The sequence below is a fragment of the Maylandia zebra genome, linkage group LG11 (assembly GCF_041146795.1).
Source record: "Maylandia zebra isolate NMK-2024a linkage group LG11, Mzebra_GT3a, whole genome shotgun sequence".
Taxonomy (NCBI): domain Eukaryota; kingdom Metazoa; phylum Chordata; class Actinopteri; order Cichliformes; family Cichlidae; genus Maylandia; species Maylandia zebra.
The window spans coordinates 12,555,487-12,574,430 of NC_135177.1; the positions used below are offsets into that span (position 1 = coordinate 12,555,487).

The window sequence follows — 18,944 nt, forward strand, 5'->3', positions numbered from 1 at the left end:
GTACCTCAATACAACATGCATTTGGTTACTTAGCTTTGCTAGAGCACTATCAGGGCATGGCGCACAAATATGGTCGTTTTCAGTTAAGCAGGGTATAAATCAGAAAGCAGCGCGCATACTGACTTACAGTAAATGACTGCTATGTGGCCACTGAGTACAGCAAATGGTTACAAGCGGTACTATGCTTCTAGTAGCGTGGCCACAAACACGAGCAGTCTGTCAGCTGCATTTCAGAAGCTAAGTACCCAAATGGGCCCGCGTTCGCCTGACTGAAGATGGCCACAAGCAATGAACTCTGTCATCAGCATCAATTACAAGAGAGCACAGCAGCAAATGCACTATTTTCAAATGGGCTCAGGGGGCTTTATAGGTTCAGTCTGTTGTGATCCAACATGTGATAATGAAATACTACAAACATCCCAATTTTCCTCTAATTCAAAACCTTGCCAAAGTAACTGTATACACAATAAAACGCTATACCTAATAGAAAGTCGAGTATCTGACGGCAGAGATTTCTTGCACACGAGGGCTGCAATATTTAATTTGTAGGATGCAAAATTCAGCACTTCACTCAGCACGAAAAGGACTGCCTATATTCAGCAGTTAAAGTGGCGATACTTCAAACAAAACAGCGGCACTTGAAGGGTTTGAGCAGGATTATTTTTAGTGGCTTTTGTTTTATTCTACTTAGTCCTGACTGATATTCAGAGAGAAGCAAATGCATGCAAGTACTCTAGCCTTCTTGATATTTCATTTCTGTCTGACTGATACAATGCAGGAATGATTCAGATGACAGCGAGACACTCTTGAGCAGTCATGCATCCCAGAGGTTATTATTATGCTTGCAAAGATGATTCAGAGAAAGGTCTTAATGTAGTAAGACGCACCCGACACGTCACTTGTGGCTGTGCTCGGATCATCATCATCTTCATCGTTAATATTGTAGCTTTGTTACTTAGGCTAGAGGTCAATTCACTTTTCATTTAATCAAAATCCAAATAAGAGCTTCGTTTTCACGTGCTAATGATGAAATATTTATTTACGTCTTCAGAAACGGGCAGGATCTAACGTCCAACTCCTCTTTGCATTTTTCCAGCCTTCATTTAAGAAATACGTTTTTTTTAAAATTTACTTTAAGTGGTTTAAGGGTTAAGTATGATTGAATGCTTACAAAAAAGACCCTGATGTTGTAACTTAGGAGATCAGATATAATCTCTGTTCTGCATCTCTGCCAGACTGTCTCATTTCATTTGTATGATCCTTAAGCAAAATTCCTTGACTTTCATTAACTTGAAGTAACCTTTTAAAGCAGCAAAAGTGGTGTATACGGGATTTTGCCTTGGAGGGCACAACTTAAAACTAATGTAATGCATGTGAGAAACAAAATTATATGCAGGTATAGAGCTGTCTGGAAACTCAAATACATGTAACAAAAGGATGCAAGACTTATTTTAAGAGTCAAAAATCATAAGCCTGATAATGGTTAAAAACGGGCAAAAACAGTCCAATTAAGCTCACTGTTGGAATCACCGAGTTTCTGACAGTCTCAGAAATGTCATCTGGTTTATTTCAGTCTAAACATAGAGAGACTTCCTGTACATTACAATCATCCTGAAGGCACTGTGGGCATGAATGAACGTAGGAAACGATGACTCACGCAAGCACTGAGGCAAGTCTCCGCTCCATGTCCCGTTCCCTGTGCAGGTTAGCACAGCAGGAAAAGACAGCTCATAGCCGGGTAAACAGGTGTAACTCACGCTGGTTCCCCACTCCAGGACTGAGCCCTCAAGGAGGCCGTTGGGGATGGATGGGGGTGTAGGACAGGTGACCACTGTAGGGATAGAGTGGATACGCAGGTCACAGACGCATCAGAGTATATTCAAAGCACAAATCAGAACGAATTAAGTTTGAGTGCAATGCTTAAAAGAGGGCAAGACTCAAATTTCAAATCTCAGCAAAATCGTCAGAACTAAAAAATAGGAAATAGTTCACCTTCCCATTCTGACACTCTCTGATTTTAAGGGGGAGAATCGATGATTAGTGTGTACCGCCACCCTCTGTAATAGTTGAGGGTCTAAAGCAAATTTGAAGTATTTAGAGTTATAGATAGAATATAGTCTTTGATAGTTTACTGGAATCATCTATGGTTCACTCTCTGACATAGTCTGAATATTTGCTGGAAGAAGGTATTTTGCAAACGAAGACTCTCAGCTAAAATATAACTTACAACAAGAAAATGTTGTGACTTGAAAATATTGGGTTTAGTAGCCTTGGATGCCAGCAGGAGAGGTCAAACGAAACCTTGAGGAAAGATTGTTTTTCTTCTGCCTTACAGCAAAGGTGAGTTACATTCAGCAACCAAAATGGCTGCTGAATGTAACTCAAGGAGAACAGACAAACAACTACTGTGATTAATCTGTATTTACAAGAATATGGCTACACATGTACTGAATCTTACATTTCAAATTGAAATGTTGCTAAATATTAATTGCACTGAGGTTAAGATGGCGTAAGATGGATGTAAACACACAGTAAACACAGTAATACACTCACTTTTCATCCAAGAAATATAAGCTTTTATCATCCTATTCATATACTGATGGTTAAAATGTTTCCTAGAGACCTTTATTTTAAAAAAACAAACAAAAAAAAACTAAAAACCAAGTCAGGTTAAAACTGGTCAATGCAGTGACCAAAACCCCATTACACCAAAAGCATCAAATTAAAAGCAGCAGAGGTGGCACTAATTCACCATTCTGCATAGTGTGGATTACAGCTGAAAATGAGGTCTTTAGCTCAGAGAAATAGTCTGTGTTTTGACTGTGAGCGATTTCTGTTTGGAGAATACAGAATAATTTCTGTGCAAAATGAGGGGGGCATCTTGCGTCTGTGTAAGCCGTAAACTTTCAGCTCAACAAATGTAATAAATGAATGCATAATAAAGCTCAGAGTTTGTTCTGACACACTTGGAGATGAACCCGTGGGGACGCAGATGGGATATGGGTTTTAGAGATGTGAATAAATTAGTGCTGTTGCTTTATACCACTGCTATCCTCCCTCAGCACCCATCATTACCCCCAAGTCTTTTTCTCCCTTCTTTCTTTTTGGCATTCTTGTGTTTGGTTAAACACTTGAACAAACATCTGCAAACTGAAGTCGAGCCTTATCCGAATCTTTCAACTGTGGCAAGTTCAATTGATTCGTTTATATTTAAAATACATGCGTGCTTGTTACATATGGCTCCCTGACAGAGAAGCCTTTAATTCTCTTCATCTTATTTTCACAATTCAAAAATCAAAAAGTTGTGACAATTATCCAAGTTATGACATGAGAGTGACGCGGGGATAGAAGGCAGGCACATGACGGACAACTTCCTTGCCTCGTTAGCGCAACTTTTCATTCTCTGCACAACAAATTACAGTAAATGTGGAGCAAGCCACTGTGGGATATTCACACATCCTCTCAAAGGTGGAACTGTCTTTTTGTTCTCAGTTGGCAGCAGATCCAAAATGATTTCCATATGGACATTTTGCAGCAGCATATACAGTATATATGAAGTGTGCTATAATCAGAACAGTATTTAGGCCACGGTGAATAGAGAATAAAAATAAGAGCAAAAAACCTTCTCGTGCTCCAATCTGTTTTTTAATGTTTTGTTTGTTAACGTAATTTTGTTTCTCAAGGAGAAACAGGTTCACTTAAAATTGTTTCCCTTTGAAGTTAATGAATCAGTAAAGAGTGCCTTCAGTTTGGGATTTCCAAGTTGTTGCTCTGGGAAAAAAGGGGCACTTCATTCTGAATTATCTCACTAAAATGCGTAGCTGGAGGCTGTAAAGTAAAAAGCAGGTTTGCGTGTGTATTTCAGTGATCTTACGGTATATCTGTGTAAAAGACACGAAAGGGGGGGGGGGGGTTATAGAAAATGTATGAGTGCACGTGTGCAAGTAGGCAATTTACACAGATTAGAAGAGTAGGTCTCCTAATCCTGTAAGCACTGCATCTGAAATTACTTGCTTTAAAAAAAGCAGAGAGTGTCCCCATTTTCGTAAGTAGTTCTAAGCAGCATTAGTGCCTCTTAGCTGAACATGCCAAACCCGGGATTCAAACTGAATCCTTGCCGGGCAAGGCTTAGGATGCGTCATCACACACAAACGCTGTGGCTAAAACTGATGCTCATACACTAAGTGCAAATTTATGCCCAGGCTTGGCACATGCAAAACCTCTTTGTCTCAATTTTTCTCCTCTTGGCTTTCCTCTCACTTTTTTCCCCTCGTCCCCCTCCCTTTCTTAGAATACTAACTCAGTTTCCTGTGGCACAATCATCCAAAATCTATGACAAGGTGACAGATGCCAGGTGTGAGAACTTTAAAACAGCTCACCTTGAGTGAACTGCAAGCACCTTCAACTTAAACCCAATCGTGAAAAATGAACAACAAAAAACCAAAAACAAAACAAAAAAAACTTGTGCAAAAATAGGCATTGTTTTTAGTTTCACATGAAAGAAAAGAAAACAGATATTTTTCCAGTCCTTTTCTGAGATGTCCCACTGCGTAGGCTGTCAGGGAGAGTGATGATAAAAAAAACGTATGATTACCAGTGTGCTTTTCTATTGCTTGCCCTAGATAGTCTTAGAAAGAGACCAAAGGACAGGAAGAACACGGCGACAGGGGGAAAGCAAAGCATAAAACGTCTGTACTCCTTCTTTATACCCCATCCACACCGAGGAATGGAAAATTAATGTTGAGCACCCACTTAGTAATCAAAGTCCTCTCTCTCTTGCCTTTCTTTTATTCATTTATCCCATGAGAGAAATAAGTGCTATCGGAAAAGCGAAGGCAGTTGAGAGACAGAGGCAGGAGGACCTTGTGGCTCACTGACTAATGCATACAGGTCAGTGGGAGCTGACAGCATTCAGGCAGTGGCAGCGCTGGGAGAAAACGTGAGTGTGCAATCATCTGTGTCTACGTATGCATGAGAGAGACACTTCTGTAATTGAATGCCCCCGTGTGATTGTATTCAGGCACAGCGGTGTGTGAGCGAGTGTGATGAGGAGGCCTAAGCTCTGGGGTTTTGCTCCTTTCCACGCCACCCCCATTAAGCGTAGCCGGATCGAGGACCGAGAGGCTGAGCGGTTGCGGTAGCTGTCAAGGATTAGCGCTCAGAGGTTAGCAATGTCACACACTTTTAATATACACACATGAGGGTTATACACTTGCACATATACACCCATTGCCCTCTGTCTTCTTTTCTCTCCCAGTTTAAACAGCTGTGGGACCATCAATTCAACCAACAGCTTCACCGTACAATACCCCAGAACACGGCACGTTAATATTGAATAGCACTAATAAAATATTACAATTACTGTCAGACTGAATTTTGTAATTTTTTAATCTTCAAGACAAGGTTGAGAAGATTAGTAGGGCAAGAAGTAGCCTGGCTTAAACAGCTACTTATGAGCTTAACTATCTTTGGATCCCCCCCCAAAAAGTCTTATATATGGGTTACAAGTAGAAACACAAAAAACAAACTCAAAGGAGGTTTGAACCTCTCACAACCTGCCTATTTCATTTCATTTGTCCTTTCGTCTACCTCAAGAGGCCTGCTTCACTGTAACTGAGACAGCAGCCTGGGAACAGTTCCTTAGCAACAATGAGCCCCTATTAGCCTTGTGGGCTCTTCCCCTTCCTGGTGTACTCTTGAGCTGTTCGCTGCACAAGTTAATCTTCCCTGCAATACTTACTTTTGAGTGTCAAGCGCAGAAATGCTAATCTATGCCTCCACTCAGGCGTCATAAATCACGGAGTGATGTATCGCTGATGGGCGTACAACAGCTAAGTCCTCTTCCTGGATTTTCCAACTTTGATGTTAATCATAGAGTAGAATGGGCACAAACTTCAGGGAGAGGACTCCAGTGATTAACTGTTGGGGTACAATTAGAGGTATCCTTGTGGTGATGGAGAGGACTTATTAGCCATCCATCACCAGGTGTCAGAGAACTTTTAGCATCGGCTCTTTGCATTCACAGGTGCAACTCTAGACTGGGGGATGAAATCATCATAGATGGAGATATATAGTTTTTTTTTAATCCAGCTGAGAATGTGGCCATAGACAGTGAAGCATAAAAAGTAGCAAGATTTTTGCATTAAATGGGTGATATTTTGAGAAACACATTAAAAATGGCTTTATTTCTATGTGTGGATGTGTACGTTTCAAATATATGCACCTTATTATGCAAATAGGTTTATGTCTTTCAGTGTCATTGCCATTTGCATTATCAGTGCGCTTAAGTGAGGAGTATATGGCAGTATCTGACTACACAGGAAGCCTGTGTCACCTTTCTTGCTAATCTCATTAGATCTCTGGATGTAAGCATACACTTTAGATTGTGCGTGACAGTGTGCTGGCATGCCAAGGTTGTTACAACGCTGTCTGATGGTTATCAAGGTTGGACGTCCACTGCAGCAAGTCTTTGATACAGTGTAGGAGAAATGCGTATCTGTGGGAGGTACTTGCCTTGACATGCTGGCATGGTTCCACTCCACGTCCCATTGCTGGTGCAGGTCCTGGTGAAAGAGTTGTCCCCTCCCACCATCACATACCCCAGTTGGCACATGAACGTCACATTCTGGCCCACTGTGGTGTCGTCGCCAAACCTGAGTCCATTTGCTGGGATACCGGGATCGCCACAGGTGATCACTGCCATTGGTAGTAAAAAATAAGCGCTGCATCAGAAATCATCCTTAATGGTGTGGAGTGAACTTCAACATGAAACATAAAGCAACATTTCTATTTTTAGTCTTCCTTTGTATCATTAATCATTAGTTCTTTTCCTAATCTTGCATTTATTTGTGCCACTGCGACATCACTGTGTACTTCATCATGGTTAGGATTATTCTTTTCAGGTTTAATAATGATACAGCGGTCATACTAATATTTTATCAAATGACTGAAATATCTGTGACATTTACAGCTGTGCATGATGATCATTGCTACACCTCGACCCATAATTCATACCCAAGACAGTGACAAGAACAGGAGATGTCTGCACAAAAAACACAAAAAACTTAACGCTGCGTGTTTGCCACCAGCTAGTCGGTAGTTATATGTTCGTGACTGGTAAATGTTAATTGGTTCTGAGTATTCTTTCACTCGTATGAATCAAATTGTTCTGTGTAGTCGTGAATTGCCAGAAGCAACGTTGGTTCAACTTAAGTATGACTGATCAGGGTATTGCCTTTTGTGTGATTTGGCAGGTCTGTAATGAGCTGTTGGACATGAGAGAGTAGAGAGTAGCAATTCACCTCTGAGGGACATTTATCTGTAAAGAATTACTGGAAAAACTAGCTTGGCTGCAGTTTTACAGATACATAAAAGTACTTTTCTTCTATGTTGTTTGTATTTCAGCTGGTCTTTGTAATCGATGAGGCTACCAGTGTGGCTTCTGGATCTGAATAGTGAAGCCAGTGAACACTTTGAATCTGCTTTCTTTCTAATGGAGAGCATGGGGTGACTTATCTATCCCAAAGGAAAAAGACAGCACACTTCCCTTGAACTATGACCTCAGTAAACACTTCCCTGGAGTGTTTTTGGTCATAATTATAGTTTTAAGTCACATTTCATACAACATTTATTTTGTAAAATATTTCCCATTTGCAATCAAAAAGGAAGGTAAAACAGGTTAGGTATCTGAACTGGTCAACACTGTGAATGAAAAGGTGTGTACCATTTCCCTCGGTTTTTGCATCCAGCTCTTTACTTGTTGCATTCTGCTACAAAATATCAAGATAGTGGAAGTCAGAATCCCCACCTTTGGGCTTTAAGAGTCAGCTTCACAAGCCAAAAGGTGCATACAGCCACCATTTATGTGAATTTATGTTTGTAACAAAAGTTGCTTACTTGGACTTTTCAGAAAACTGAGATTCAGTTTATTTCATTACAATCCTTAAGTTCTTAAAAAGAAAGCTACTTCCATTGGATGTCCTGAATGGGAGCTGAGAGCAGAATATAGTGACGTGGGGTTTTTAATGATACTTTTAGATACACTGAGGTTTTAGTCTGAATGTAATAATTTTGTAACTGAAAGCAACATACAAGCAGTTTCTCAAATGACTTCTAAAAGCCCACGTGACAAATAAATGATAGGTGGACAGTAATAAAGTAACAATGAATCATTATTTTATAAAGCAGCTCTTTTAGATGCCGTCTAAGGAACACAGTATTCGTTGGCCTCTTAAGTGTTCGATGCATTAACATAACTAAAAATGATTTCCAGGCATCTGACATAATGTTATGTGAAAATAAGGAATAGCTACATTGCCAGTTTGCTGTGCACATGACATAAGACTAAGTGACACCTACATTGTCATAATACTACTAACAGTAATCGTAATGTTTACTTGCACTTCTCCATTCTAGATTACGTCACTCTAGTTATATAATTTGTCTAAATCAGCAGAGGAACTAATAAAAATAATAATAATGTATTTTGTGCAGTCTCTTCTTTTCATATCCCTACTCTTGGCTTCTTTTCATGGCACAATTTCTCCAAAGTAAACAGATGGCTGAGTGTTGGCCCAGTATGTTGTCAGGTCTTAACCCAGTGCTACCGCTGATGAAATTATAGTTGCCAGCCTTTATTTGATTGCTTTTTCATAGCCCTCGTTTCATCTCGGAGGCTCTAATTTGTGCATACTTATTACAAAATCTTTCCTGACTTGTTCACCTTAATGTAAGAAGTCAGTTTGATGCATATGGCTGTCACTGCTAACGCCTCCTCCCTTAAATTAATTTCTGTTTCTTTATTTTTGGTTATTGCCAAGGAATTCAGCACTTGGAGATGTATTTCCTTCCTGGGTAAAACCAGCTTTGTATTCTGACAGAACACATGGGAAAAGCTGGATTCTTCATTTTACGAGATTGAAACTGATGTCACTATGTGAACAATCTAGTCTCATTTATTTTGAAAATTAACATAAAACCACAACAGCACCCTTTATGCTTGTTTGGCATGTATAGTCATTTGTTGTGTGCTTTTTCTGTTAACTGAAGCAATGCCGTACTGCATCCTTCTTACAGATTCCTGCCCCAAATATCATAATCTGACAAAGAATAAACTGCAGTGGAGCTGGTACTGATACATTTGATGTTTAATGTGCAGTTGTCATAATATTCCTCACCCAAAGTGGTTCTGTGGCTCTGCACACAGTAACTTACTACTTATTAAACTTGTCATCAACTTCCAGTCTAAGTCAGATAACGTAAACCATGTTTCGAATTCTAAGAATTTAGCCCTATGATATTTGACTACTCATGTAATAATGTAGTAATTACACTACAAGGACAAGCTTTTCTGTGGTGCATTGTGGAGGAAAGATAACATCTGGGTCTCACCAAAGCATGTAAGGTTCATTTTCTGGTAATATTGACTGTCTGAACAAAAATTTGCCTGTGTGATATTTGACAGGAAATGTGAAAAATACTCAACTTCAGATAGGCTTACACCAGCCATTCCCTAAGTCAAGAGTGCTGCCGCTTTTATTTATTAAATAAAGTTTAGTATTTACTAGTAAGATTTATCATCCTCTCGAAATTAATGTCAAATAAATTATTAGTTATTAGTTAGATATTTACTATTTAATATACATGCTCCAGATATAGCCACTGAAAACTGCCGCTTTCAACCAGAGGTCAGCCGGCTGACTGTTAACTCACAGCGAGCTCTCAGCTGAATGTCAGAAGCTAGGCATCCACCTTTTCTTCTCCTGGGGAGCGTCTACTTTCCACTATAAACACGCCTCTTTACTCAACTGCAGAGTGTGTGTAACTTATCAGCTGTTTGGGCTGCATAGCATTTTTGGGGGGGCTGGTTCAGGAAAATACAAAGAAAATGATTGTTTTTGTACCAGTTTTGTGTAAATACCTGCTGTCAGTGATTCCTGGGATACTGTTTATATGTGTTAAAATCACAAACAGCCTACAGCGGATCTTTGGCCAGAGTTTTTTTGCAGTCATTGGCCTTCTGAGGGGGGGTGGGGGGGTGAGAGAGCTGTTTGAACGATCACCTTATTGTGACAAAGGAATCCGCTGTCTGTAAAAGTTACCCTTAAAATTACTGCAGCGATTTATCAGAGATGCGCGGAGCATGGATGGATAGTTATAAAAATGCAGGTGGTTCACACCCAGCAATTTACTGCATAACATATTTTTACAAGTTCTTTTTTTCAAAGTGTGTATTTATTTATTTATTTATCATCAGCATCCAGATGGTTCTTTTCCATACATTTTGAGTGGTTTTTCTCTACATTCAGGTTGAGGGCTCATATGATGATGATGATGATCTTTGATCGCACAATCACAAGAAACAATATAGAAAATGTATAAAATAGGTATCAGCTGTTGATAATCTCCCAATTGCTTAGTTGATAAAATAAATCATATCCTATGGGGGCAGAGTGCTGTTTCAATGGTCACTCATGAAGACCAGGTTGAACAACAATAACTGTTACTTCTCAGCATATGGAGTTTTTCCTATAACTAAATAAATAAATGCTGCCTGTTGGACATTTATTTGCAGGACATGTACCAGTTGTTGGACTTGGAGTGTCCCATTCAGAGCACAAAAGTTTTAAACTAGAGTATTAATATAAATCGCAAAGGTGATAGACCAAGATTAGCTGCAGACAACTTGAGAAAGCATGCATATGCTATGACTGTTAATTTATTTGGAAAGCATAACTGGCGAGAATTACCAATAGTTTTAAGCACAGTGCCAAATCGTTGTGGTTCACTCCTACACCCAGTGTTTCACTCATTAATTATCAAAAATATTCAGAAAAAAGTGCCAAATATTTCTGACAGAAATACACACACTTAAACATATTGTTGCGCAATCGCAGTGAGTTCAAATTTCAATTTAAAATTTGCATTTTGTATAAGAACATTAGCAATGCAATGAAATAATCATTTTATGCTTTCATGTTCAGAAACACAAGTCAGCAATAATCTGTCCAGCTTGTTCGGTCGTTTAGCCATGTAAATCAGCTTTGTTGGACCAAGGACACGTCTAAAACCTGCAGGACACCGGCCCTGGAGGCCTGGAGTTGGACACCTGTGCTCTAAAGCAATGCGGCTCCACACTGCTCCCCCTGGTGGTTACACAAGATATTACCACTGGTTTTCCTAAATACTACTTAGGGGCATTACTACTCATGGTTGCATCATCCATGTCACAGGCGGGAGATGTCATTACAAGCACCCATCACCCGGCAATTGGCCAGAATTCCACACATGACAATACAGTCACTGATGAGGTGGCCATTATAAGTGTCTGTATCTGTACGAGTGAGTATTTATCTATCTGCATTGTTACTGAATCACAATAACTCAAAGAACAGACACAGTTTGACATCTTCAAGATAAAAAGTCATTGACAAAGAATGATAAATAAAACCTGTTTTTTGCATGTTATTCTACAAATTTCAGGCAACAAATACAAGAAAGCATGGCTTTCACATGCTGCGTCACATATGCTTATGGTCTGGATTACACCTGGGTTTCTGAATCTGTACTAAGATTATGCACAGTATATATGAATGTTCACTGCATATTTTGTGTTGCCACATTTTATATGCACAGTTCATTTGAAGCCACCAAAATTACACATTATCTTCAATTAAGCACGGCACATCTCTTCAAACCCATGTCAGAAGCTGCTGGCATAAATCAAGGACAGCTCATAAAGATTTTAGCCGGTGTCAGGTGACCATCTTGTGAGGAGGTGGAAAAGTCATCTTTCCAGAAGAAAGGCGCAGAAAGAAAGAGGAAACAATGTGTGTATACAGTTGTAAATCTTTAATTATGCATGTCTATCTATGGGAAGTGAAAACTCAAGTTAAGCAAGCACAGTGCACAACAGCTGCAGGCTACCGACTTCAACAATTTAACTTAACTATGCAGCTTCTTTCAGTGCACTTACTTGCTGTGAGAAATTAAGTCAATAAGCTGCTTCCAGTAAATCTTCATGAACATTTTTTTCTTGCTTCTTGAAAGTTTAATATTGTTTTCTGTACTGTGATATACTTTGGGAACGTTAGTAACATATACTCAGATTCTACAAGGAGGACAGGCTGAGATGGAAGCAGGTGATACACTGTGGTGACCCCTAAAGGGAGCAGCCAAAAGAAGAAGTAGTAGAAGAAGACCAAGAAGTGACACATGATGCTATATCACTGATTTTCTTTTTCTAAAGCAATGTGAGCCGACCAATTACTTAGTATATTTTAGCTACTTAGGAAAAAAGAACTCCAATTTGAAGAAACGGATCGCTTCAGAAATGCCTTCATGTACAGTAATCCCTCTGCACCACTTGGGGAATCCAATACTACACTTAAACTGACAGAGAAACGCACAGACAAGAGAAGCGAAAATATGATGATAGCAGAGAAATCAACTGAATTAGAATGTATTAAACGGCAAATATTCTCACTTTAAAAAAAAATCCCTGTTCGCCATTTATTTGACAAAGTGCTTTTATGGTTTTAGTTCACAATTCACTGAGCAACTCTCTTTCCTTAATACACTTCATCTCATTTGCTAATTTCTGAACATGCTCTATAAATTTCATGTATCATCCGCTAAGAGTTTCTGGGGAGAAAAAAATAAAGTTCAAACTTTTCTCTCTCCCCTTGAGAGTGTTGTGTGACTTTGATCTGGTAACCTACATGATCGATTACCCATGAACCGTGAAAATGATTGCCTCCTTAATGAAGGCACAGTGAGCCAATCCTGGCATCCTAAGTGTTGATGTCCCTGAACTGACCACTAAACTTTAATGTGAAGTGATAGTACAAAAGAGAAGAAGTTTGGGGATGAGCACGCTCCAAAGTGGGAAAAAGAGCTAAGAAAGCTCCTCTGCTTTACTGCACGTTTGATCATTATTATTCAAACCCATTTTTTCCCCAGTCGTTCGCTTTCTTCACTCCTTCCCTGTGCATCTCTCTCCAGAGACCCATTTCAATCCAGAATTGAAAATTACATCCACACCATTTATCTTTTTCTTGTCATTCAATAACAAGCAAAAAGAATAAGGAAGAGAGAATATGGGGACTTTCAGAGAGAAGAACAATGTGTAATTTTGTTTCAAAGTCATCCTGATGCAAACTGAATATAGATTGGAATACTTCTTAATTACTCTGAGGCTCATTTGCCAAGATCCAGACAATAAAAACTGCCTGACATCTTTGATGCTTCACTGGGCGAACAGGCTCAAAGAGATTTGTCTTAATCGATATCATATATTTCAGCAGCGCTCCCGGCACACGTGATTTCAGATGAAAGAGGGCACAACATCAGGTTCAATGTCCATCGTGTTCAACTTGATCATACATTATACAAAGAACGAGACTGGCTGCTGATTCAATCTGCTATGCTAACAGTACATTCGCTGTGCATTATTGTGCTGATCATCCTTTTCCACATTGAATTTGTGTTTACCCATCACACCCAGAGGAGTGCCTAATCGTTCTTGTCCTATTTTCTAACTTTTTCTTTGTGTGCGCGTGTGTTCTAGTTCTTGAGTAACAAATTCAACGACTGCCAGACTTAAGTGTGACTGAACTAAATGTGATTAACGAAGCAACACTGAAATCCCTAAGATGTGTGTTCCCTGTTCACCGCAGTGACAGAATCTGGACTATGCCTGACCACATCTTATTGATCAGACACCGATCACAGCATAGCCTTTAACAGTGACTACTGACACAGCTGCTCTTCTTCTCATTTTCTAATGAAAGTGTGAACGCTGTGCAGCGGAGAGGCCTTTTAAAGAAATCCACCATGACTACGAGACACAACTACATCCTCCTTTCATGTGTCTGTGTGTGCAAAACTCACTTGTGCAGTTTGGAGCTGTGCCAGACCATGTGCCATTTGCCAAACACTGGCGTGTAGGCGAACCAGTGAGGAAATATCCTTCCATACACGAATACACGATAGAATGGGAGAAGGTTGTGCCATCCAAACGGGAAATACGACCGTGAGCCGGGGTACCTGGATTCCCGCACTGTACCGCTGCAATACAGGGGAGAAAAGACAGGATGTGAAGGTCAGAGGTGTAAAATAGTAATGGATTTTCTATTTTCCATATCAGTGGGTTAGAAGCCCCGAAGGTGGCTTCAAGATGACTTCTGAAGGTCCCGAGGGGATTAAATGGCTGTGAAAGGACATATTCACGCACTATACTGTGAATATAAATATTTATTTATGGAATAATTGCTGTTTTGCCTTTGACCTGCTGTATGTTTGCAGTTTCTTGACTTGTGTCTGATTAACTCTCAGGTGGAAAGTCTGCAAAGGGCAGACTGAAATCCTCGGCTTGTGTTCCTCATTATGTCTTTGTGCCTCCCATTACGGGACGTAAGAAAGCACTGCTGCTTGTTTTTTTGTTTTTTAGAGAAGCTGTGAATAAAGCAGTAAAGAACAACTAATCTATAGAGCTTTATTAAGAGAGGCTAATGAGCAGAACTGATGCAGTGGTACACAAAACCTTATCGCAGTATTGATGAGTCATCAGTAAATAAAGTGCAGTTTGTGTACTGTCAAGTCCTACAGTACATCTATGGTGATGGCAGTGCTGTCTAAAAGCGAGGGGGTAATGTGAACAGTTACAGCTAAGGACTCAGGGCGCACTTATAATGATAATAAAGCTGAAATGTGGCTGAGCAATCCTATGATAGGGAGAAAAATGTTTCCAGTGCGGTAGAAAAGCACCGGGGATTGGGATTTTTTTTTTTTTCCCCCACTCAGGAATCCCTTTCAGTGTTTTTGAAATCTGCTCATTTTTTTCACTGAAGAGTAGAGAGGACAGTTTGTTTCATGTGTTTTTCTTCTGCTTCAAATCATGTCTAATTACAAAAGTGATCTGCTCTCTCAATCACCTAATTGCCTGGAAAATGTGAAATAGTGATTCTAGTAGGAGACAGACGTGTTGCAAGTGTGGTGGTGATTTCTCAATTAACATGTGTGCATACGCAGAAACTCACTGAGGTGCAAACGCATCACTCAGCCACATACCAACATACCAACTGCCAGCATGCTCACAGCTCTGTTCTGCAAATGCACACACACACATGCGTGAGCACATATAGCCACAGAATGTATGCATGTGCTGTTGTGTGTATTTACCAAAAATCAAGTGCGGCAGCCTCTTTTCTCACCTCTTTTTAATAATTCAAGATCGACACGATGACAGACACACAAAACAGACCCTCGTGGCAACGTGAGATGTATATCATGTTGAATATCCACACTGAGTGTTTTTCCGGAGACTGTAAAGGGGTTGTGGATAATGAATGGATGGACTTTAACATGAGACAGGGTTTTAGATCACAAGCAGACAGCACAGAAACACATTCAGGCTCCAGTGAATTCCTGTCCCCCTCCCTGACTCCCGACGGTTGAATGGATAGTTAAAGTAATCTTTAAATCAGGAGTTCAGCTGGGAGATGGACAGATAAAAAGCTAGTGGAAGAGAGACGCTTGGTAATAAAGAGAGGGAGGAAGAGGTTGAACACAAAGTGAGGGAATGAGAGGGAAGAGGGTTAGATGGCAGATAGGGATGAGAAGATGGCTAGACAACGAGATTAAGACCGAGAGAAATCAGAAGAGGAGGGGCCTGTGTTGGAGAAATGAACGCTAGAGAAAGGGGGGAAAAGAAAGAAAGAAAGTCAGGAGATGGAATGAAAGGCAGAGTAGTTCAGAGGACCTGTGCATTTGCTGATTATATTAAAAATGACACTAGCACTCATCCAAGCTGGTGGACAGTAAGCTGAGGAGCGGAGAAGCAGTCAAACATTTGCATCAATATCCGGTTGACCCCTGGGGCTAATTTATGCAAGATGTAGAGCTGGCATTCTGTGAACTAATATCTTCAAAATCCACAATGATTCATTTATCACAATCCAAAAGGAACTTGGCTTTAGGTGTCTAGAATTAATGAATTTTTCGGCTGCAATCTGGAAGCTAGTCACAGCACCATGTGCTGGCAGAAAATACCAGACTGCAGCAGAGAGCTATTTATCCATCTGCTGCAGTGCTGCGTTTGCGAGCTTTTTGTATGTGCTAGAATGCAGCCAATATGTTGCATACATTGTGTGTTTAAGCAAAGGCCACGTCCTGTTTGAAAACTGTGGATACCACAACCGATGCTGATTCTTTATTTTGCACTTGCACAATGCTTAAAGTGGCTTTACAGCAATTTGTACTATACTTTTAGAAACTTTGAAAGACTTCTGAAGTTCTCTTCTAACTTTAAGCTTCAGGCCTTCCCATAATGCAACCATTGTCTTTTAAATCGTAAGCCCAAGGGTTATTTCACGTCTTTTTTGGTAACATGAGTTGTATATTAAAACTTGAGACTCTCTCCAAAGAGACAATCCTTTTCATCAGTTGATTACTGCTTCCTGCAACAACCAAACCCAACTTTATGTGGTGGAGTGCCCCTTTGACATAAAGCAGAGGTTCAAGAACTTTGTCTGGATAACCCTACAGTATAATCCAAATAAGGTTTAAAACGGATAAAGTCTGATCGCTGAAAAAAGAAAAGCCCTTCAAACCAGATATCTGGTAATATTCAGTGCTGCATGTTTCTTTTCTTTCTACCAGAAAGACAAGAAACTATCGGGATTCAGTACGTGGCCTCATGGAACCACGCAGCTCCCTCTGTATCTGTAGGAGCTTAAATGTGTGCCTTTGTGTAAAGAAATATTTGTGTGTTAGCTCTCAGTTTGACTCCAGCGTGTTTCATACATAACATCAAAGCGATATTTTAAAGGTTTCTCTTACGTTTGCAGAACGGCTGTTTGCCAGACCAGGTCCCATTGGGGAAGCAGATCCTCTCTGCTGAGCCATACAGTGTATGTCCCACTGCGCAGGTAAAGCGCACTTTGCTGCGCACTTTGAAGTTCCCTGCCTCCCTGCTGGCATGGGCAGGTGTGCCTGGATCCCCACAGGTGCCCGTCGAGTCACCTGCAATGAGAGATAAAACAGACATTGAGCAATGAAAACAAGACGGCGAAGATGCCATCCACCTCACGGACTGTGTGTACGTTCTCAGATGGATCCTTTTAAGTTTGTACGGCAGTGAATTGCAACGCAATGTTCCTGTCTGCCAGACAGAAGACAATACAAAGAGGGCTTAGACTCAAACTGGATAACGCCTGAGTCTTCCAGGAACCAGTCGTAAAACATACAATGCACCGATGAGCAGTTGTCACCATGCCAACAGCCTGGAGGACCAATACTTCTCATAATTTTGACACCAGGAGCTTTCTGTCCATAAAATCAGCAGAGCTAGCATTAAAAGGCAACCAGCTGTGGCTATGAGAAATGATGAATACAGTTTGACCTCTAGAGATAAATGCTTTTTCATTATCTTGAAATATACCTTCTGTCCTTTGTTCTGTGGAGGAACATACAGTACTTTCAGTGTCACCACCTCACACCACCTATCATGCATGTCTGTGAATTAAATCATAAAAAAAGTTGCTGTCTCTCTCACTAATTCCCTTTATGTTTCCATTAGTCTTGTCTCTGTCGGCTGAAAGAAATAGGACGTGTTCTCCTTCTAAGCCATCGGAAATGAGAGAGAGATGACAGGTATGGAATCAGGGCAGTGACATCACTGCTGAAGATTTTACGTTGCGATGAAGAGCAAGCCTAGCTGAATGGTGCGTTTTTAGGATGGAGTCTTTGGTGGGGTAGTTTTGTATTCACTAGAGACATCCATCAGACCAAAGGAAAGAAGCACATAACACTAACTGCCACTACTATTGTTGCTGCATTCTCTCACAGAAAGGAGTTGAAGATAGAAAAAAAGTCCAATGTTTGGCTTCAGAGGAATAACAGAAACAGAGAGATACAGATTTATAGAAACAGACATTTAAATTGATAGAAGGATAGATGCACAGATAGATGATCTCTCTGATGGATTTATATTTATTGGCTTTAAGATCCTGTTCCTTGAGCTGTGCACACACCCCGTGCATCACTGCCTGCTTGATTGCAGCTGTTCTCCGTTTACACAGCAGCAAACAGCTGCAGTAATACTGGACTTGTTGACAAAGCCTCGCTGCACAAACACAAAGCTCATATCTTCTACACACATCCCACTGCTCAAATGTGCACAAACTGCATTTGTCAGGTCAAGGGCCCACAGCTGGAGAAGATAAGTTTGTGTTTGGCCATGAATGTGTATATCATTCCATATATATGTGTGCCATTACAGCATACATGTGAGTGTTTGTACTTGTTCTCATCTCTGTGTGCAAGTTCAGAATATGCATGCATATCGCGCATGCAAGTGTTGTGCGTATGTGTCTCTCTATGTGTGTGTGGGTGTGTATATATGGCTCACAGCAGCTGTCGGTACTTCATTAGTCTCCTCTGGTTAGGTGAGGCAGGCTGACTCGGCATGCACTGTGACAGCTATAATCTTACTAATTGGGATGGTGGTGATTTGGTTTGAATCGGGAGTTAATGTCCGTTCACCAGGCTCCCTTTGTGAGGAAATAATAAGGCCTTCAACTCAGCCATGCAACAGACTAGGACAAAAGGGGAATGGACTGGCAAGAGGTTTTAAGACCCATCGTACTAATTAACAAGAGACGGCAGATGAGAGCGGAAGGATAGATGCATAGACGGGCGCATGGATGAGAACCGCTGCTGACGCTGGGCTGGACTTCTGATTAATTTATAGTTATACTTATTTTGTTGCTACTGGCGATGAATACTCTCTGAGAATGATAATGTGGTATTTCCATAGCACTGATAAAGCTATCTCTAGACAATGTAGCAACCTTTCTGTAAACAAATATGGCCATCAACAAAGCAGGAGCTTAGAGTAAAAGGACGAGACATCATGCAGGGCCTTGGAAAAAAAAAGAGAGAGC

At 40.5% G+C, this 18,944-nt stretch overlaps 1 protein-coding gene across 5 annotated transcripts in view; it reads right to left on the reverse strand.

The window, feature by feature from the left end:
* Positions 1-18,944, reverse strand: part of LOC101478087 (CUB and sushi domain-containing protein 3) — a 251,912-nt gene that overhangs the window by 20,346 nt on the left and 212,622 nt on the right. For all 5 annotated transcript variants that reach the window (XM_004568073.3, XM_012923802.3, XM_076889796.1 and 2 more), the window contains exons 57-60: positions 16,840-17,022; positions 13,891-14,067; positions 6,514-6,696; positions 1,658-1,831 (exon numbers count right to left, since the gene is read on the reverse strand). In XM_004568073.3, coding sequence (XP_004568130.1) covers positions 1,658-1,831; positions 6,514-6,696; positions 13,891-14,067; positions 16,840-17,022 — 717 coding nt within the window. The remainder of the gene's footprint in view (positions 1-1,657; positions 1,832-6,513; positions 6,697-13,890; positions 14,068-16,839; positions 17,023-18,944) is intronic.